The sequence below is a fragment of the Scophthalmus maximus genome, chromosome 18 (genome assembly GCF_022379125.1).
Source record: "Scophthalmus maximus strain ysfricsl-2021 chromosome 18, ASM2237912v1, whole genome shotgun sequence".
NCBI lineage: Eukaryota > Metazoa > Chordata > Actinopteri > Pleuronectiformes > Scophthalmidae > Scophthalmus > Scophthalmus maximus.
This window is the reverse complement of record NC_061532.1, coordinates 11,294,863-11,317,360: the sequence shown is the minus strand read 5'-3', so window position 1 is coordinate 11,317,360 and position 22,498 is coordinate 11,294,863. Positions and strand designations below refer to the sequence as shown.

Sequence of the window (22,498 nt, the reverse complement as noted above, 5' to 3'; positions counted from 1 at the left end):
CAATTTAATAATAGGACAGTGTAGAATCGATTGTATCTTTCATCCGAGGTCAACCCACTAAAAAAGTTAACCATCTGTTTTTTCTGCACAATCAATGTTCAGGCTGTTCGGATCATTTTACCTCTTTTTATTTGTTCAAATATATACAAATCAAAGATTCACATTACATAGCAATGTTTGTAGCTCTCCTTTGGTTCTGTGCAAAGGTGTGTGCCAGCCTTTCTACTCACCAAAGCTGTGTTAAGGACACTTCAGCTAGCAGTCTCAATATGCATTTCTCTCTGACTTATCAAATATATCGGAAATTACATTTGTTCAATATAACATTGTTCTTCCGTATTGTATATCAACACTCCATGTCTCTACTCCTTAGCCACCTTAGGATTGCACTGTTCTTTTCCTTTTTTCCTCCTATTTGAAAGTACATTTACATGTACATAAACTTGAATGAACAAGGTGTTGAGCCAAAGCTCTACTGAGACGGGATGCTACCCACATCTATGCAGCACATACACACAAGTGGAACAATAAGCTAGATTTGATTTGACTCAAATAAGATTTGAGACTAAATTTAAAGAGTGTCATGTTTTGCATATTGAAACATTTCAGCCTAATCAAACTGAGAAAACTAATCTATTACATTTCTCTCTTGAAATGTTCGAATATGCTCAATAATTCCAATCAATCCAAACTAAAAAGGTCAAAATGTAAAAAAAAAAAAGAAGGAAGAAAAATAAAAAGGAGACACATGATCAGCATAAACATTAAATGACAATAAAACACCCTGAATTGCTTCAACGTGCCTTTTATGCTGGTGAATATGACCACACAACCCCATGTGTAAATAATTAATCCAGATGCAGGATGGACTACGACAGATCACTGACAAACAACCTAATGTGACCAGCCTGCTCCCACTACCCAATCCTCCCCCAATAGTCTACATATGTTCATGGTCCTGTAACGGCCATATTGAAAGAGGGCAAAGTGAGGAAGATGTGCTTCAGATTCCTCTATTGAGAGGAGAGCCAGATCTCCAGAGTGGGCAGAGGGGGTTTCTGAGTCTGTAGCCCGGAGGAGAAGGTGAGGGTGAAGGGGTTCACTGTCCCTGCATGTCGCCGGTGCCCTGGGCTTGAGCCGCAGTTGTGCTGAGGTACTGCCAGCTGAGGGCGGCCAGCAGCATGGCGGCAGACAGGTACATGGGCGACAGGTGGTGGGTCCTGGAGGGGAGGCTGGACTGTGACAGCGTGGACCTCTCTCGGATAAGAGCCAGGATGTGCAGGGTCTTGTCCCGTGACGGGTCAGTGAGGGAGACCTTCTGCACGATCTGCAGAGGGAAGGTGGTGTTAGCGTGTGATGAAGCACAACGTTATGGTAACAGCACGGTAAAAGACAACACACCCACCTCCTGGCTGTGCTGGGCGATGATGGTCTGCACAGCGCTCATGTTGGTGGCCTCCATCATTAGGGTCACCGCCTGCCCCTTTCTGATCTTGACTACTCCCTGGAACACCATGGGGTTGTTGTAGCATGTTGATAATGTAGCTATCGCCATCACCTGGTTAACAGATGAATAACACGTAGACAAGATGAAGAAATTAAAAATGTAATGTGCTAATAATGACTCAATTTTGCAGTTCTTCAGACATGAACTGCAGGAAAATGTCCGGAAAAAATTGGATCCAGACGTTTTCCTGAGCTTGCCTTTCACATTTGACAGCAGCAGGTGACTGTCCCGAGTTAGACGTGTTCACAACAGCAGGAATTCTGTGGGGTCTGGACAGAGCAGCAGGAGGGAGGACGTGACAATAATTCTGCTGTGGTAGTAGTAGTGTTCTTGATTACAAAATTTCAGGAAAAAGTTCTGGGAAAATGCCGGGAGCAACATTTGTAGACATTTGCATGGGAAAAAACTTCAGGAAAATGTCCAGACTTCAGTGCACGTCTGACAGCAGCTTTTTTTCCATTTTATTTTCTAATTTAATTTTGTTTTATCCTTTGTTTACTTTATCCTTGTGATTATGACAAACATTTGCTGGTGTAATTTTCTCAAATGCTAAGATTTGTTATTTTTTGACAGTTTTATATGATTTTGCATTGAATATCTTTGTGGTTTGGACTGTCTGGGTGAGGACAATTTTCAACATTTCTTTTTAAATTTAAAATGACTTAACAGATTACGTTAACAATTTGTAGTATTTGTGGCATTGAGTGGATGGCGGCTTTAAGAGCTAATAGCACAATAGTCGATACCTGTGGAATAGCACAGAAATTGAAGACACTCTGGTTGCGCAGCCGGGACAGGTAGCTGATGACATCCGGGACATGTCGAAGTGCATCGGTGACCAGCAGGTTGAGACAGGACAGTGCCGACTCCAGCTGGTCAGGTTTGGCCAGGTCCTCAAGACGACCTGCAAACTGACTCCAAGCCTGCGTAGGGACGCAAAGATACAGGTTAGCACAACATCACATGGTACATGTCTACACAACTTTTGTATATAGACATACATTTCACAATGCTCACAGACAAACACAGTCACACCAGACAAAAGCTCCTACCTCTTGTGGCCAGAAGGCACGTCCCTCTTGCGTGTCCTCTAGATAATCCCGGATGATGTTGGTCTTCTGGAGGAACAGGCCCATGGAGTTTGCTAGCTCGGTGTCCCGCCCCACCTCGGGGTCCTCCAGCTGGGACGCAGAGAAGAGCTGAGACAGACCAATGCCCACCAGCCCAGCCACATAGTGACAATACTGCACAGAGGGGAAACAAACAGTTGTGGCGTTGTCATAGACGACAAAACACTGGCTTTTAACTGTACATGCACAGTTACTGTAATATTCAGACAGGAAGTCAATTTGTCATTCGATTTTGACAGATTTTAACCAGTTAATCAACACTGTCAGAGACATGTTTAATCCATGTTGGGCTCAAAGGACGTTTTGCACAATGCGTGGCATTATTATCCATCCACCCATTCGCAAGTTATCGTATATTATAGATATCGACTAGTACAGAAACACACACACCCAAACAATGACTTATTTCCTTCAGAGCTAAAGACACAAGCGTCGAAACAGTCTTATGTTTACATGTTTCCAATTCTGATACTCAAATTGTCTTATGGATCTCTGCCCTAATGGGCTCCAATAACGATACTGGTATTTATTTATTGTCACTTAAATAGATGTTTGTTTGTTTTGTTAATATATGGTTACACATAGCAAACAGTCACCTCATCCCACTCCTTCATGGATCCCACTTTCTTCTCCAGGAATTCAGCCATTCCAGTTCCCATGCGGTGGCAGATATCTGAAATGACGTCTCTGTATTCCTGAGCAAGGTTCCTAAATTCCAGTGATATCTGGAGTGAAAGGGCACAAGAAAATTTTAGTTACTGTCAATTAGAAATAAAAAGGAATCAGTGAACAAAGCCTGGAGATGCATCTGCCTACTGCCCTTCTGCGTCGCCACATGCCGAACTACTGACCGTAGGGAAATCCTCCAGAACCTGCCGGTCTTTCTCCTGGCTCTCGGTGAAGCGCCACTCGTCCTGGTACAGGTAGCTGTGGAAGTCATTAAGCATGGGAACTTTTTTGTCCAGAGGGATGCTCATGTCGTCCTCCACTGTGTCCAGCGCCCGCAGCACCAAGTAGAAAATACAAACTGCGTGTCTGGAACACAGAGAGAGAGAGAGAGAGGAGGGAGGACACGGGTCGAGTTAAAACACTAAACTTGTGCATCTAATGCGGTGTCAGGTGGCTGAATGAAAAGTCGCCTTGTCACTGATTTGTGAAAGAATAAAAATAGCAGACGTCTCTTTGTGGTTTCAAAGCGGATCAGGTTATCCTATATGTAGAAGATTCCCTTTGAATGACAATATGTAAAGAGCCCACAGCTGCCATTTCTTTACTGACAGTTGTGACCTGAGGGTGAACTTAAATTAGACACAGCAGAGTCAGTTCTCTTTCCAAAACAAATAATCCGTTTCCTTTTGAATCCCTGCTGCAGATTACCAGCAGAATGTCCAAGTCATTTGTTAATTATAAAAGTCTTATTATCTGTATCTTCACAGTTAAACAAGTACTTTGCTTGCCAGTCATCAAACATTCAGCAAACTGGGACAGCGGCGATATCACTGTATTAAAAAGGGCCTGGACCAGCCTTCACCTGCGGTGCTAGTTTTCTTTTTGTACCAGGTGTCTGAGACCAACATGTATTTGTGTAGAGATCGATTTTCTTTCTTAGGGGAATTCATGGAGCTGCGTCTGCTGTCAAGACTTTTCCAAGGGAAATGCCATCGACTTAGTTGTGCACTGTTTTCTGAGGGTAACAGCACAAATGCAACACTAAAAAACAAATGAAATGAAGTTCCAGTAGTTCGGTGCATTATTATTTTATTTATTTTGCACATAAACACAGCAAAGTGCCAACGAGGGAAGTGTTCGCGTGTGGACAGAAAACATGCCTGCCGACCATACACACCCCTCCTCGCCCGGGGCGACCCCCCCCCTCCCCCTCGCCCGGGGCGACCCCCCCCCCCCCCTCCCCCTCGCCCGGGGTGACCCCTCCTCGCCCGGGGCGACCCCCCCTCGCCCGGGGTGACCCCTCCTCGCCCGGGGCGACCCCGCTCCCAGCCCAGCTGTTGAGTTACCCACCTCAGCTCCCCGTCCAGCGCTTGGATCACGGCCGCAAAGCTGCGACTGGTCTGGTTCAGGTACAGGTAGCAGGTCCGCAGACTCTCCGTCATGGACTCCTGGCAGGACAGACAGAGGAAGGCCGTGTGTCGGTAAGAGCTCGCGGGTCTGGCGGCGCTGGAGGGCCGGGCGACCTCCTGCAGGCCGCGCTCCCCTAGCCTCCAGCCCGGCAGCAGGGACCGCGGCGCGGACCCGCAGCCCCGCGGCGCCGCCGCCGAGAGCGAGCGCTTGAGCACGGACAGAGAGACGGGACACCTGCAGCAGGCTCCGGCCATGCGAACAACCCGACGGCACGACGGACCCTGCAGCTACGGAACAACTGTGGCCATGTCGACGGCGCCGCTGGTGGGTGCGTTTGAAACGACAAGTCCATGTAGAGGACACGCGAGCTGAAACGGGGTCGAGCGACGTGAACAACTATTAGCAAGGACGTCGAGTAGAGGAAAACAAGCGCCCCGCTGATCTGACAACTGTCTCCTCCCCCCCACCGTGTAGCTTAGCATCATAGCATGGACCGCGCACAGCGTTTGTAGATCTGCTCCCCCCGCTCCGCCCACACCCATCCAGAACATGAGCCTGCCACCTTCCTCGCGGTTTCCTACTCTGATCCTAGCAGGGATATGTGTATGTTTTCTATCGTGTGTTCCTTTTTTAATGCCGTAACAATAAGTTTAATTGCATTAAACTATAGAGTGAAAGTCTTTTTAAATTGAAAACACCAACACACGCATATAAACATTGTAATCATCATCATCATCGTCGTCAAGAAGTTCAGCCTCGGGACTTCAGTGCGTCGCTAGTTTCCAAATACCAGAAAGCACATTGCTCAACAAATCATAACAACACAATTTATAAAAAATAAAAAAAACGGATAAAGGAAGTGCAATGTGCTGACCCCTGGTGGGCCACAGTGGGAAGGACATTTACAGAGACGTCTGTTGTATGTAAGACTTGATCCTGTGATCAAATATCCCCATATTTAATAAGTTTGCATATATCCTATAGGCCTATCTGTATATTATCGCTATTTTCAAAACATATTCTATGGCCATGGCATTATACCTCTTGCATCAGCACCAGTATCGGACTGAATAACCATCTCCCACTTTACTCCCTTATCCATCTATTACAAATCAGTGTTTTCAGTGCTGAAAACAGTGTTTGAGTTGTGGTCAGTGGACAATACTTTTGCATGACAGCTTTATCCCAATGTTCCAAAAATATGCCTGATTACACAAAAAGTGCAAAACCTGTTTAACTGCTGATACCAACACAATGATGGTCACTGTTTACATCGCAGTTTGCATATATAGACAGTGGCGCCTCTGCAGTTTGTCAGTCACACACAAAAACTTAGTGTCAATGTTTACAAAACTGCTATCCAAATCATACACAAAACGCTGGAGGAAAAACTATTGTAATAACAAAGATGAAATACATGTAGGCTTAGTTTCACTTGTACAGACTATTACTTTGATAAAACATACTCTGTGTGTGTGTGTGTGTGTGTGTGTGTGTGTGTGTGTGTGTGTGTGTGTGTGTGTTAAAAAGTGGGATAAGCCGTCCAACATGCGCAAAGCATCTCTCCCCTCCAAGCCCCATTATGTAACGTAAATCCCGAGTCAACGGTCAACTCTGTCTGTGTGGATCCGAGCCAACGCAGCGGTGACAGCACTGATTTCATGTGACTTTGAGTCCAATTATCGTGACTCCTGTTCCCCGATCTGAGGCACCGAGCAGGCCAATCCATTTACATTACGCATGTGCAGATTCACATGTTTCCGCGTTGCCCCGGTGAAGCCGGTCGAGCCTGATGCTGTGTAGGGGACGACGACGACAATGTCCTGTTTCAAAAAACCCATACAACCAAAGCATCCTGCCCCGTGTCCTAATGTTCATATGATTTGGGAGTTTATGCACGACAGGAGGTTTTACTCACATAATCCAACTTTGGCATGACGGCGCTGCATCCGCCCATTTTAAACTTGACCAGGTTGAATAGTTCCTCCGGGTGGCCCAGCGACTTCAGGATGTCCATGGTGCCTCGGGTGTTTCGGCTGTTACCCTTACAAACCGCCGTGTGAGCCCGGTGAGATGATGTTCCCCATCAAAGCGACGGCGAGATGCTGCAGCAGTGTGTGTGAGAGGAACACGGCATTCGGTCACAACGCTCGTGAGATCGACTGACGCCTCTGATTGGCTGGTGAGTCATGGGCTTAGCGCTCCCTGTCCAGTGAGCGGCCAGAGTGTCTGGTGTGATGCCCCGCCCCAGCGGTGTGTCAGGAATGCGCGGCCTCTGATTGGTCGGCTATACCTGTTCAATGAAACCTAATCCCAGGACTGACACCTGTTGGCTGTGTTTGCACCGTGTGATTCGGTATATGTTGTGAGTTTTCTCGAAAAGTATGGAAATACATCTTTGCAAGAACATCACAACACAAAAAATGTGCTTTGTGTTGTTTTTCCCGAAAGCTATGCAAATAACGACAATAATAATACAATAAAGTTTGTTAGCATCCATGGCTATCGACAGAGGGCAGGGTGTGTAATCTGCGTAGAATTAATTTAATTAATTTGAATGAAACCCATCTGCAAGGAATGTATAATAAATTAGAGAAAATATTTTCTAAGGTTAATAATATGATCCAGGACTGGACCAAGTGGCTTTCGTCTGTCTCTCTTTGTTAACTTGTACATTCTTGCACGCATAAATACCTTCATATCAACATGTATGTTTTTAGCAATGTGATTTAAGGAAAACACCAATATTTCAGCTCTGAAACAGTCATAACCTAAATTCCCAGACAAGCCAGGGTGTCAGAAAGCAGAAAGAGTGACACACATCTAGATTCTGAGTAACATGTCACACTGCATGACTCAGTTTACAGCAGCAGTCGACGCTACAGTGTCCACAGGCCTTCTGAGTTTGAGCCTGATAAAGTCAAAATGTCGACAATAAAATGTCAACATTCAAGTCCAATTCTGAACACTAGCAGCTCGCAAAGCTGCTCTGAAATTGATGGACCAGAAGAGTTGACTTTATTCTCAAAATGTCAACTTTATTCTCGCAATGCAAAAAATCTTCCTCTGATTTAGTTTGACTTTATTCTCTTCAACATTTTAGCTTCATTGTCAATTTTTGTTCTTATCCGTTGGCTCTAACAGTCTTCCGTAGAAACCAGCAGAGACATTTGCATCGCGCTTTGCTCCGAGCGTTACTTTGGGCCCTACATGTGAACCCAAGTCTACAGTAATTGCACAACGGTAACTTCATAGATTTTGCTCAGGGGCACGCGGCATTGAACTGAAGCTAATCTCCAGCACAGTGTGTCACTCATCAGCTTCCAGAAATCACTGTGATCCATAAGATAAACCAGGAGTCTCTCACACATTTTCAACTGTCTTCTACTCTTTTAAATTACCGTTTGTACCAATGCCATAAAAGTTGACATGGATTTATCTCTCTGAATACCTTCGTGAACTTGACTAGCAAGTAAACATGCCTGTGAGCATCAAGAGGAGGAGCTGACTGCCGACCGTCACGACAAGTTGTTCTTATTTAGAGTAAGAAAGTCAAATTGCCGCTTGCTGTTTAGTTTGTCTCAGCTTTGCCTCTGAGCTGTACTGAGGTGTAAGCTGTCTGCTAGAAAAGAAAAGTCGAAGAGAATTTGAATTTAATCATTTCTGAGGCACCAGGACAGGGTGAGGAGACTGGATGGAGCTTCCTATGTGAGTAAACTCAGATTTTACATCAACATTTTTTTATATCAACATATTGTATATTAAATGTATCATCCACAGCTCTTTGTTGATGAGTCTATTGTTTTCATTCAGGTCAAACTGCAAACGACCTCGGTTCAGTGGTTATGAAAACGAGCCTCCGCTGAGCTCGAAGAAATGTTTGTCCAGTCTCAAAACTCTGCTGGACAGATATCCCACCAACAGCTCCGACCGGGCCACACAGCATGCCAGACTGATGTAAGAGCTTGTCTATTTCGTACACACTATCTATGGTGCTAAACTATAAGAAGATTTATGATATACATTAGTGTATGTGGGGCAGAATCAACAGCAAGATCAGATTGTTTAAGTTCTGAGGGGGTTATTTCAGGTATCATACTTAAAGTTCCTGTTGGTATTAATTATGTGCTTTTTGGATTAGCAAGTGTCACATTTCATTATGCCCTACTATTCATGCTTTATATTACATTGTGTTTCACAAGTGCATTTTCAGATAGATAGACAGATTTGATTAAGTTTGTTCAACTTAAAGTTAACAAGTTCAGACAATTCATGAGTTAAAAAAAAATAAAAAAAATAAATAAAAATTCTAACCAAACGATTTCAATATATGTTTAACCCAAATGTCCAACTACTTCCGTCAATGAGTCAATTACATGATAGTTTGCGTAAATAATTTAATTCTATCATTGCATTATCCAAAAGGTTTTGTGGATTTAAATACGAGCCAGCCCAGATGTTCATCTGAAAAGTGAGATGATGTTGTTTTTTTGTTTCTTTGTTTCTTTGTTTCAGGGCATGTCGTGGTCACCTCTGCACACGTGAGGCCGGAAACCTGACGAGCGATAAGCTCTTCTCTGAGCAGATATCATCCTGGGCTGACACACAGAACTCTGTGAAGAAAGTGCTGGAGCACCTTGTGTACCTCGGAAAAGCCACCGGTGACATTTTCCTCAATGACGCGGTTGCCAAGAAGTTTTTGGAGTTCCATCGTGACATCACCGAGGAGTGCGGCGCGGAGGAGAAACAGCATTCTTGGGCTGTTATTGAGAAAGAGGAGGAGATCGTCATGTATGGACCGTACTATCCCAACTACAGCAAAGGAATACACAGCGAAGACATCATTATCCAACAGACGGAGGAGCTTCTGGAGTCGGAGGTATTCTCCCAGCAGTGGAAGGTGTATGTTTTCACCATGAACAGCCCGTGTTTGGCCCGAAACACCGAGCCATGCATGATCAACCTGGTTCAGAAAGCTCACGCGTGGTGGACTGCGTATGGAGTCAAGACTCATATTGGTTTTGTGAGATGCTGGGGCTTCAGAGGAACCAAAGAAACGCTGTTCAGGGACATTGACTACGGCCACGTGGACTGTATAAATCAGACAGGAAACCATGGCGACTATGTAGAAGCAGCTAAAAATAGAACTAATCTAAATCCTTTATGTGAAAATCTGAGGTTCGCTGTTAAACACCTCCTGACATGTGCAGATCTGAGTTTCCCCCTGATGACCACTGTGCAGGAACAGGACTGGAATAGCTACTTCAAAAAGATGCATAGCATTTTTGAATGCAAACCAGAGGGTGAGAAAAAAGTCTTTGCACAGAAGCTGGACGCCGCGATCGAAGCTGCAAGAGCTCTGCTTTCAGCGAAAAGCAGGAGCTTTGACAAGCATCTAGAAGGCGGGAAGGCGTTCCCGCTCCATTCCACTTTTGCTCCACAAGTGTCTGAAGCCCTCCAGGACGAAATGACACTCGCTTTTCAACAGTGTTGGAGGGAGATGGTACAAGACAAATATGCAGATTTCCTCAGGGGGAAGCTGACTGAACAGTTCAACCAGTGTGCCGTGCAGCTTTTTATCAAGGATATCGTGAAGTTCACAGACAGGTACTTACACATTGGAAGGATAAAGTTTTCCAAAGAACACATGGCTGCTTTTGAAGCAGAATGATTGACACCAAACGTTTACCTCATTCATACCAAACCTGATTCATGTAAAAATGCTTTATCGCTATCAGGTTACCAGGAAGTGTTAGTGCACATTTACACAGTTACACACAGACATGTTCATCTCTCACTGTGTCTTTACTTACAATATATCACAAATGGTGTATTACACAATTATACTGGAGTGGAGTTTTTTTTTTCTTTCCTTTTTACATATATGCTCATATGCATGTTATTTTGGTAGTTACCTGTGGCATTGGCACATGCCACATTTACACATGTTGCCTCCATGCTTGTCACAAGCAAATTAAAGCAGAATCTGCTAATATACTGTACAGTTCTGAAAACTCCTTCATATGGTTTATCATACAACCTTGATATATATATATACACATATATATATACACATATATATATATCTATATATAGATATATATATACACACATATATATATATACACATATATATATATATCTATATATATATAGATATATATATATACACACATATATATATATACACATATATATATATATATTAAATAGCAGGGTTCTGAAGCGCTTCGTGTGGATGCACATCTTTGCTTGTGTCAGCAGAGGGAGCTGTGTGACAGTAATTCCATCCACATCATATTAGTCATGTGCGTCACTCTTGCTACATCGTATTATCATATGTTTTCACAGAGTTGTCAATACTAATAATATAGTGTCTTTTTTGTTATTTTATTTTTTACTTTAAATCTTAAGGACAAAGGAACACAGTGGAGGAGTTCCTATTGAACTGAGTAGATCATGTTTTTTGTTTTGTTTTCTTTAAATAATTTTTTTACCAAAGGTCATATCACTGGTGTTGAGGAATGATGCAGAGAGCAGTTCACTCTGTTACAGTAAGTTTTCAAGAAATACTTGTGGTAGGTTTTTGTCTTTGTAGAATTAATAGGATGTGCTGTGAAATGTCATTTTTACTTCACAATCATGAGAATTTAAAATATGTGACTATACCTGACTGTATTAGATTATTTAGAATTTTCTTTTAAATCACGCACACAAAAAAAACTTATTTACCTTCGGTGATATGTAGATAGTTTGTGTTTTTTGATTGTGGAGATAAAAGCTGCTAAGACTTCCGCTGCCACCCCATTACAACTGAGGTGTTCGAATAACTGGAATATCACATTTGAGGAGCTCAAATACCCAAAACAAATGTACCAGTCTCTTTGAATAAATCACAGAAAGACACGTAGAAAATACTGAAAACTGATCACACAGGTGTGTGGCTCACAAAGAAAGTGACCAGCAGCACACATTTGCCAGGATGTGTCCTATCCTGAGGAGTCGCTCTAGTTGTTCAAACATCTTTTACAAATGTACCACTGGGGTAGGTGTGAAAATATATAGTTGGTTTTTCTCATTTATATGAATTGACCATTTAAGTACACCCGCTACAACTCCTCCGTGCGGTGTTACCTTTGACATAGAAATGTCCTGCTGTGAGTCCTTACATGTTTTCTTTGTCTTATCATTTCTTTGGTAAATTTTCATTAAAATTAAGGGGAAAAAAAGGCAAATGAATTGAAATAAAAAAATAATTCAGGAGATCTGACTGTTACTGTTATTTGTTTAAGCCAAGCATTCACAAGGCAAAAAGAAAAAAAAAGTTATCGTCTTACACAGTTACAGTTTTTCATATCAGAAGTTGTTGTTTGGATCTAAATGAAGAGAGCTGCTTTTCCACAATTGTCTACCGCAAACTCCAGTCGGTCGTTGATTGCTGTGATTGCACACACAGTGTCTGCGCAGTTGTGTTTAAGATGTCCGTCTTTGTTGTGGCCTCATTGTTTCTGTCCCAGATCTTTGCACTGAGAGCACAGTGGGGTCACCTGCATCCAGAGCAGCGGCCCACTGTCCCAAGACTCTAGTCTGTCGGGAGAGTTTAGTTGTTATAGGTGAGTTGGTGTGAGATGCTGGGCCGTGGCCAGGATGAGGTTGTTCCAGGGCTCAGCTTTGGAGCCGGAAGACCCGCCGTGGCCCCCCATCTTGAGAGGGATGGCTCCACCTTGAGCTGCCATGTAGGCCGGCAGGGCTGAGATCTAGAGGGACACAGGAGAAAATATTGAGAAAGTCAATATCATTTGACCTATGAAGCTATTCCAGCATATTAGGACCCAACAGTGGCGTCATCACTACCTTGAGACAGACTTGATGTTTTAGAATTTGATTTATAATAATGAAGCTTAGAGTAAGTTCAATCAGGAAGATTATTTTTATGACCCATTCACAATTCTCTCTCACTCTCCCCGCTTTTTTTCTAATCTGTTGACTGTGGGTGTTCTCGGTAATGCAATCAGATTTTGCCTTGATTTAAATCAACCAATCACATCGTTTGAAGACAAACTTTGATCCGTCCTTTAATTCAATAATTTGCTGCGACCCCCTCCCTCCCCAATCACCGCCGGTCTCAATATCCAGTGCCCTAGATATCCATTCTTCATCGCATACAGATCTTCAGAATTCTCTACATCCCAGCAACCACCACCAGTGTCCAGACCCATAGGGGGTTTCCTATACCACGCGCAGCCTCAACCATGATGAGGTCACGAGGGGTCAGAGTGTCAAATAGACTAATTTATATCACATCGCTTTCTCCTTGTGGTGCATGGCAACATGAACCACAAGGAGGTCTCTCCTGATTGAAATGATGTCTAAACAAGAGTTACACTGTAGTCTGGTTCTGGTCTTGAAGGTGATTAGGTTGTTCGTGATACAGGTCTCTGGGCTCATTAGACAGATCAATCTCACTGCAAAAGGAGCCTCTACCTTTTCTGTCACCACAACCAGCTTTTCAAAAACATCCCTTCAAATGTCTTCTGAAATTCCGCCGCGTCTTACCTGTGTGTGTGCGCTGTGGTGTGTGAACAAGCTGTGAGCCTCCGGCTCCGTCTTTATCTGACGAGGCTCCTCTGTGCTGCTGGTGGTGATGGCGGCGGCCGTGCGGGGAGTGCTGCTGGGTGTGACTGGAGTTCCCTCACTGCCCGGAGTCCCTGTGGAGCACAGAGCCACGGTCATCATCATCATCGTCACACATGAACAACAGGTGAGTAGGCCTCGTGACATGACATACACACTCAGTGGGTAAGGTCAATAACCAAGGGATCCAAATGACTGCTGCGATTTTGACACGGGGTGTGTTTCAAACCCATAAAACTCCCAAAAGTTTAGCAGCTGCTACCATGTATTTGTTTTTTAAGCTCACCAGTTTGGGACTTGTTGAGGTTCTTGGGTTTGCGTTTGCGAGTCTGGATCCCCTCTTTCTTCATAGCCAGGGGTCGCGGTACCTGAGGTCAATGAGTGAATGAGAAAAAAAAAGGAAATAAGTGCAAACCAAGCAGATGATAAAAATGTAATTATCTTGCCTTCAAAACTTAACCTCTTTTCCCAATGATTTCTAAAGATATATATATATATTTTAAACTCTTGGAATCCTTTTCATCACATTTATGATGGATTCCTATTATCCACAATTGTTTAGAATTGGAGTGGACAAAATCTAGCGGAGGCTCTGAGAAAAGCCATGTATTACATCAAACATGTTTTCATCTCAAATTTTCTGTTAGTTACATTATTAATTGATTTGGCACACATCCGCAAATATGGTGCTTGAACCTACAATTTCTTTCTTTGTAGCTGTATTTTTTAGATAATCTGCAAGTATTTTTTATTTTATCTTTCATCCTTCATGTCTCTCATACCCCATGGAGTTTCATGTAGAGGCCACAGGCGTTGCAGACCGGCTCCCCCTCTGCGTTTCGCCGCCACAGGGTGGTGGTGGTGGTGTGACAGTTGGTGCAGGACAGGCCCACCCTTCTCGAGGCAGACTGCCGCAGGTTAAAGAAAAAAAAGGGAAATCATTTCTCAATTACCAAAGAGAACAAAAAAAATATGTCTATACAACTAAATAAAAAGATGATTTGTTGTGCGTCTTGCCGTCACACACCAGTCGTCTTTGGGGCTTGATAAGGGGTCTGTTGATGCCGTTCATCTTGTGGTACAGCCCGCAGGCGTTACACAGGTAGTGGCCGGTACCATCCCGCCTCCAGAGGGGGGTTGACATCGCCCCGCAGTTCACACACTCTCGCCCCTCAGCAAAGTCATCAAACAGATCTGGGATCAGAAAATTGGACAGGTGAGAAATCAAGGTACTGGTGGCAAATGTTTTGAATTTCACTTAAGCCGGAGCAAAGGTCGCTCTATAAACATGATCTTGATATCACTTCCGTTGCATTACTCCGCACGAGTTCACTTCTCAATACCAAACCGAGTAATATTCTCTCATTCTGTGGAGGAAATAAACTTCCAGTTGGGTTCATGCCTCACAGATTCTTTCTACTGAAGAGCCTCCTGCCCTGTCCAACCTTGACCGGGTGATCGAGTTGTGCAGTGGAGCCTCTACACCAGCAGGAGGTGCAGGCCGCAGTGACTCAGGCCCACACAACAGCAGCCTGGAATCCCTCCTTATCTCACAACTCCCCACCAGATAAAGGGTCGGCTGGAAATACAGACGGAGCAGAGCCCCGTCATATTCAAATAGAGACTCTGTGTCTGTCACATTTCCTTCTCCCTCTCTCTCTCTCTCTCTCTCTCTCTCTCTCTCTCAGATCAGTGTGACATCTGATGCATGTGATCTTCACCCTCTCATCTGGCACATAGCAGAGAATACGTCCACAGAAACACTTAAACTGCTGAGGGGGAAGAAGACATCAATCTGCAGAGTGGAAGAGACAGATCTTCTTGATTTAGTGGTGATACAAACAGCCCAGGTTAAAATTATCATCAGGGAGGTTTGGCCAACAAACAAAAGAAGAACTTGAGGAGCTGCAGAAAACATCAATGTGGAACTCAGGTGATTTACACGTGAATTGGCAACATAATGTGTTTTCAACCACACACTCCACTGCCCATAATGACTCTTGTTCAGAGAGTGTAAACCTGGCCTCCATCTGTTCCTCCCTCGCTGCACAGAGTAAGAGGAACGGTCGGTGATGCGTTCTGAGTGTGCAGGCCTCTTCCAAGGCTGAGAGCCAAACAGAGACAGCAGCAGGGGCGAGCTAACCTTGAGCCGCGTAGCAATTGTAGCCAACACAACGCAGCAACCATGAGACAATACACACAAAGGGAAACAACTGCGTCGTCCGCCTCTATCTGAACGGAGGCATTATTTTTTCCGCCCGCACAAATGTCAGGGTGTATCTGTATCAGATACACGACCGACAATCAGGGTGCAGTTTCAAAAAACAGCCACGCTAATGCTTCAGGAGGCCAAAGGTGAAAAGACTCAATCGGCAAGAGAAACTGTCGGCACTGGTTCCAAAACAAATGTATTCTTGAAACCGCAAACGTTGTAAAGTTAGGTTGGATTAATAACACATGAAAATTATTATTTGTTTGTGCAGCTTCACAAGCTCAATCTCAGGTGGGATTATTCCATTTTCCCAAATCTACGTGTGGTGGCTGTGGTCACAAGACAGTTTACAATCCAAATATATAATTGAATTATTCCCAAAAATAATTCCTAAAGTAAACCAAGCGTATTAATATGAAGTATTTAAACACAACACTTACATACTACTTATTTTCAACTCCAGGAGAGGCCGTTCTCAGTTTTGACATGTACAATAACTCAAGAGCTGTACTCAAGTACATATTTAATATTCTTATATTAAATTTCCATTTTATGCCAAGTAACGCTTCTACAGAGGTAAATATTGGACTTTTCACTTTATGTTTACTCGATAACTTAATTTACGTTACAAATTAAACTATATGATGAAGCTATAAAATACGAGGCCTTGTTATCGATTCAACTACTGCTGCAAGAGTAAAGTGCTGCTCACTGCATCAGTAATAATCTAATGATAAAATGCGTACTGTCACTTTCACTGTTGATTTTTTAGTTACATGTTTTATTCATATCTGCATATAATTAATTTATATTTTCAGTACAGTTGCTTTTCCTCATAATGTGAATTGTAATCAGCTGTTTAATCGTCACTTTGACTTGCTTACACTCAGCAGGAAAAAAGTATTTTTGCTTCGGATATTGAAGTTTATTTTATGCTTAACTCTTTTAGATTTTACCTTTCCCATTTGCAAAAAAAAAACAAATCTGTTTTTGTTAGATGCCAAGTAAATTGCAAATGATTTCAGTCTTTTTCAGCATGAACAGTTCCGAGACAACACAGTGCACAGAGAGGATATTTAAGTTTGTCAGTGTAGATTCCACAGCTGAGACGGGGAGAGACACGTTTCAATATTATGACTTTCAGGGACACAGCTGAGTGATAATGCAGGTCATTTATACAACAATAACTAAAAAGGTTCTTTTGACACGAAGGAATGACTTTCCTGTTTATGTTTAGAATTGAATGTTAGACCAAATTCAGGAAAAGAATGATCATATCAGTGTCGATAACGTAGATGAGCTAAACAACATCTTGTTTTTTAACCAAAGTATAAGTTCAAGACCAGTTTTTAGAAGACAAAATGTTCACAAGCCATTTAAGCTCAATGTAATTGTGATGTTTCTCTGGAGAAATATGACAATGAATTGTCCCAAAAAGAAAAAATGTTTTCAAGAGTTTAGTTCAGCTATCAGGCAAAACAAGAATGAGAAATTAAATATGTATCTATAATTAAAAGAATGCTGATTGGGATTTTTGTTGAGTTCCCCTTCGCTGAATAAAAACCCTGGTGTTTGATTTAATTCAACATTATTGTAAAACAATGAGGTGCAGTGTTTTGCTGACGGTGTTTTCTTTCTTTTTTTTCTTCCTTCCATAAATTAACATGAGCAATCAGTGAACAGGCCACACTGTGAGTTCAGCATGATCGTAATCAGACGAGGAGGTCAGATTGGATCAATGCTCTTATCTTTTACAGCTGATCTTTTCTTTTGTTTTCCCCTCATCAAACAGTTCAAGGGGACGACCTTGTAAAGATGTGGACGTTAAAGGCTGTTCAGGTAATCAACACACACAGGTCACAAATGAATGGCTGACAGAAAGAGCGGCGGGACGCTTATAAATGAGGAGGAGATCAGCTGTTCATTTGGTATAAGCTATGATGTGATATTTCATTGGGGAAATGGCTCAAATTTGCTTGGAGGAAAAGATTCAGGGATTGAAAAGGTTTGAAACCACGTCGCCCTGCAGCTGTGCAGAAAAATGGAGATAGTGGAGAAATCACTCAGATCAGATTAGTTATGCAGACGATACAAGATGCAAGTCAAAGCATCCAAAAAACAACCTGACAACATCAGCAAAATCAATGCATTGTGAAATGGATATGATCCCATATGGGCCAGTGAGGCCACCTGCAGCTGTAGGTCAAATTCACATCCAGCACATGGGACATGAAGGAGCCATCACTCAGACTTGAGCTCCAAATGTAGTCCGCTTGTTGAGATTATAATTTGAAGACGTGTATTGTATCAAAAAAATATGAAAATCTGAATAACTATTCACTGAATCCTCAGTAAAAGTATTGCACCGGAGCTGATTCCTCAGTCACACACACAGCTCATGAATTATAATCCTCATAAACTGTGCTATCAATCCATGTTCAGTTAAATATTAATTTCTATCACTTCAATAACTTTGATTCATACAAAATATACAAAAACATGTTTCCAATATGTTGGAAGTTGTCAGTGCGACTTGGGGGAGGCTGACTTTTACAACATTTTAAAAGATTTAAAATCCCACCATTTAACCCCAACAGCTTAAACAACCCACAACATGCTCAAATAATATAATTATGATATGTTGAATCCATCTCACATGTTATCTTTTTTTAACTGATAATAGACAATTATAATATAGACATACTAAAAACAAAAATGTGTGATATTTTTTTATAAATCTACCTTTCTTTGAAATATGTTTTTGCTTGCAGCAGGACAGTACACGAAATATAAAATACGTCATTTTCTTAAGAATTGCTTTGAGATGTTAAACTTTTATCTAATAAGAATAAAACATGCTGGCATACGTGTGGTTAAACCCTGATCAAATGATTATCTCACTTTAATTTTAGGATTAAGAACGAGATAACGACGAGTTTTTCTTTTCGACTTGTGTTTGTGAAAAGAGATGAATCCATGTTACAACAAGTGTTTTTGGTTGGTGTGTTTTCTTTATCAAACGAGATGAACACAAAAGGGAAAAGAAATAACTTCGAGTCCCGCTTCATTCAATTTGACATTAGTTTATCTTCTGTGGGAATGTGATAAAACTCGGGTCAGATTAAAAACATTAAAATAGCCGTAAATTTGACACTTTGATGAAAATTAAGACGACAGATTAATTCATATTCCATATTCAGACCTTTTTTTCTTTAACTGTGTAAAAAAAATACGAATCAAATTTAATCTTGTCATAATATTTAGTTGTATATTTTTTTAATCTTTTAGATTATTGTTATCTAGTGTTTCAAGTGTGTCCTGTCAATCCAGGGCCTATTCTGTCTCAATCTTGACTGGTTCTAATTAAGAGATTATCTCTGCTATACGAGCAGACGAATATATATATATATTTCATCATTATTATTGCACTAATGCGGCTGAACATTTTGATATCTGTTCTCTGTTCTTTCTTCTTCCGTTTGTTTTCTTTGTTCAACGAAAGGAAAGCCCACTGCACCTCACAACTCCTTCACCTGTTTTTTTATGGTCATCGAGTATCTTCAATAATCTCTGACATCAATATAAATTAAAGAGACTAGCAGTTGTGTGTTTTTTGTATTAACGACATCTGTATTTATTTCTCTCTCTGAATAAAGCTGCTAGTTTGACTTTTATTATTTTTGTCTGGATGACAGAAATTAAAGAATACAAATAGGCTATACACCCATTATCACGGGGAAAACAGAATACATTCGGCATAACTTTAAATCCACTTCTTCACGTACTTTGTGTCCATGTTGCTCACCTATGTTCGGGTGCCGTGTTGTGCCGGGAGTTGCGCCGGTCTGGAGACCGTGCAGCACCGGGCCGTCGAAGGGGGACGCCGGCCACGTGCCGCCCACGTTCGGGCCCATGTAGGCCGTGTACGGGCTGTGGTACGAGCCGCCGAGGCCCCGGGCGCCGTAGTGCTCCCGGCCGCTCAGCGGGCTGCTGTACGGGGTGTCCCGGGCCGCGGCCGCGCCGGACGACAGCGGCGGGCTGGTGGAGAAGGTGAAGCGCGGGGACACCGGGGAGTGGTTGTACGACGGCACCGAGTCCGCGCCCGGCTGCGCCCAGGCCGAGTGGCCCGGCGCGCCGCTGCCCTGCTGCGACGCGCCGGGCGTCTGGAGGTAGGGCAGCGGCGGGATCATGGGGGTGACCACCCGGGTGGTGGGCACGTACACCGGGGAGGCGCCCGCCGAGGCGTTGTGCAGGAACCCGGCCTCGTAGGAGGGGGGTCCGTGGTTGGTTGTCATTATGCCCTGATACATGTCCTCTCCCTGGAGCTGGACATCCGTGTTGATAAGGGCGGGGATGGTGATGGTGTGGATGCGGCTTTACGCACAGAAAGGACCGCGTATTGGAAAAAAAAACACGTGGTTTGAAACAATCCGCGAGGACCTCTGGTCCCTGTTCGAATCAGATCTGCTGCGAAGTCGGGCGAGGTTCCTCCGCTACATCCAGTAATAATCAAGAATAACGTGAGAGAGGAGACATGAGAGGAGGAGGAGGAGGAGGAGTGACCGAACACCGTGTGATCAAGATCCAGCTGTTATCATCTCTCTCTCTCTCTCCTATGTTTCACACATAACCTGACCGTTTTACAAAGAACCGCATTTAGATTTTTAATCCAGACATCAGGTGTCTTTTTCATATTATTTTTCTTACATTCTGGCTGCCAGTCCATAACATAAAACCCCCACATGTCCCAAAATAACTTTTGTGAGTTAAGTTTTACGCGTAAATTCGTTTTCTTTGTCGTTATTGGTCGTGTGACAAAAGAAAGAGCAGTTTCTGCTTCCAAACGATCTAAAGATTATTTGAAATATGTGAAACTAAACTAACTTTGAACATTGAAGTGACAAACCAGAGCCTCCCCCCACTCGGTCGTCTACTGAACCAGCTCGTATACATCGATCTAGTTTTTCGTGAATCTGAAATTATTTAATCTATGGCTCTAGATTTCTTTTTCAAAGCTGAAAAATCGCTATTTCTTGTGTGTCCGTGTCTTGAAGTATAATCACACTTACATGCACACATGGGAATTCCTCCTTTGGTGTTGTAGCTGCTAAAAATACATTAAATTAAATGTATTTTTGCAGCAGACTGGTGTTTTACTATATGAAAGGGATTGTGAACGAAAGTTTGATCAGGCGGTCGTGTTAAGCCTTTATTAAAAACACGTATAGTGTCCATAATAAGCGACTTATCAGGTAACCGTGCGCTTCCTCAATAACAATGCGATTGAGCCATTTTAGATATTTTCGATGGGCACTGTTGTAGAGATAAATACATCAGCCGAGACACCGCAGGGCCCGACAAGCCACTGAAATGACTTGTACACCTCCACGTTGTGTCGAACCTGATTTACATTAAACTTTTGACCAGACAGATTTTTTTTTTATCATGACAAGAATGAAAAATGGTGCTGGATGCTCGACGCGCCTCTGGTCGGTTGTTGTCGGATTTATGTCCGTCATCAACACCAGTGAACCTAAACACACGAGGCCATTTCATTGTGCAGCCACTTCCCATGACAAAGTGAATTATGTGAGTGAGTGTGTGTGTGTGTGTGTGTGTGTGTGGCACAAACACACATTCAAATTTGTCATTTATAAAAGGAAATCCACTATATTTTCCATTATCTGACAGACGACAATTAGATTATGATGATGATCTATGGCCAGATCTTTGCAAACTAAATGTTCAAACTGATCATTGTAACTCAGAAGTAGCTCAGTGCAAATCATAAGGATATGTATGCACGTTGAAATGAAATTGACTGAGATATAAAGTAAATACTGTCTCATTTCTTGTTCACAAGGTCTGTTCTCTGACGCTAAATGTATCTTTCCATGGGGCTTGTTTTGAATTGTCATGTAGCTGGAAAATCACAGGTGTAATCAAATAATATCCTGCGGTGATGCTGCTTCATTTACTGTAAGTGCTCCTGCAAGGCATGCCATTGAGTCACTGGCATGCAGGTAAGCATGTCAATGCAGCCAATGACAAAATGTATGATTGATGTACACGATCATCTAAATGTAAAACCAAAATAATGGGTGAAAGACTGGTAAAGATGCAAATTGTCTCAGTGTAAACATGGGCAGAAAATCTATCTATCTATCTATCTATCTATCTATCTATCTATCTATCTATCTATCTATCTATTTATCTCTGTTACATTTGTTGTACAGGAGTACAGATTGTCTTGTAGGACTCCAGGCAATCTGTACAAAATGGGGAACTGTCATCAATGTGTAACTGCAGGCTGATTGCAAATCCACCAATTGCATGGTTATTAATATCAGGGGGTGGTGCCGTTGTTTGCCTGCAAGGGCATAAAGTCGCAACAAAGTCAGAGATGATTCACGCTTTTATGGCTCCATGTTAATGTATAGAGGTACAGGCTGTGCATTGCTTATTGTAGGGGGGGTGGATCAGTGCAGTGCGGCCTAAAATATGAATGAATAACCTAAAGGAACATGGAATTTTTTTGTTGGTTTTTCATGCTGTACAAAAAGTTTTTTTGGGGAAAAAGATAATCCCTCCGTCCTCACACAGCACCGCTTGCTGTAACTTTGCTGTCATTCTTCTTTTTGTGCGGCTGTTAGAAACTACAGTCTAATCTGAGCAAATATCAGGTGAACAGTTTACAATAATACAAAAAGAAAAATCAAACAGAGTTCATCCTCTTTTCTGTTATTCTATACTGTACAGTGTGTGTTTGCACACGCCAGGCTGTATCACTGACAGTGACAGAGGCCAGAGCTCATGAAAACTGTGTGTGTGTGTGTGTGTGTGTGTGTGTGTGTGTGTGTGTGTGTGTGTTTATAACCATGACATGATTCTTCGCAACTGTGTGTGTTTGCTGTCAATGTGTATGAATGAGGAGGT

The 22,498-nt window shown here is 42.6% G+C and overlaps 3 protein-coding genes across 5 annotated transcripts; 1 reads left to right on the top strand and 2 right to left on the bottom strand.

Moving 5' to 3' along the window:
- Positions 1–112: 112 nt before the first annotated feature.
- Positions 113–6,853, bottom strand: fdft1 (farnesyl-diphosphate farnesyltransferase 1). 2 transcript variants are annotated; one of them, XM_035617436.2, is made up of 8 exons: positions 6,635–6,853; positions 4,657–4,754; positions 3,489–3,672; positions 3,234–3,362; positions 2,560–2,751; positions 2,254–2,430; positions 1,406–1,558; positions 113–1,327 (listed from the first exon to the last, which is right to left on the bottom strand). In XM_035617436.2, exons 1-8 carry the CDS (start codon positions 6,731–6,733, stop codon positions 1,100–1,102), a joined length of 1,260 nt encoding a protein of 419 aa, XP_035473329.1. In that variant the 5' UTR covers positions 6,734–6,853; the 3' UTR covers positions 113–1,099. The 2 variants fall into 2 exon arrangements, with proteins under 2 accessions (XP_035473329.1, XP_035473328.1); XM_035617435.2 differs by lacking the exon at positions 6,635–6,853 and having other exon boundaries at positions 4,657–5,108.
- A 40-nt stretch (positions 6,854–6,893) lies between these two features.
- On the top strand, positions 6,894–10,387 carry LOC118290084. 2 transcript variants are annotated; one of them, XM_035617438.2, is made up of 3 exons: positions 6,894–8,424; positions 8,530–8,673; positions 9,232–10,387. In XM_035617438.2, exons 1-3 carry the CDS (start codon positions 8,411–8,413, stop codon positions 10,385–10,387), a joined length of 1,314 nt encoding a protein of 437 aa, XP_035473331.2. In that variant the 5' UTR covers positions 6,894–8,410. The 2 variants fall into 2 exon arrangements, with proteins under 2 accessions (XP_035473331.2, XP_035473330.2); XM_035617437.2 differs by having other exon boundaries at positions 6,894–8,673.
- A 115-nt stretch (positions 10,388–10,502) lies between these two features.
- gata4 (GATA binding protein 4) lies at positions 10,503–20,059 on the bottom strand. Its single transcript, XM_035617440.2, has 6 exons — positions 19,368–20,059; positions 14,378–14,544; positions 14,133–14,258; positions 13,637–13,718; positions 13,273–13,424; positions 10,503–12,473 (listed from the first exon to the last, which is right to left on the bottom strand). Exons 1-6 carry the CDS (start codon positions 19,870–19,872, stop codon positions 12,324–12,326), a joined length of 1,182 nt encoding a protein of 393 aa, XP_035473333.1. The 5' UTR covers positions 19,873–20,059; the 3' UTR covers positions 10,503–12,323.
- Between the last annotated feature and the right edge of the window lie 2,439 nt (positions 20,060–22,498).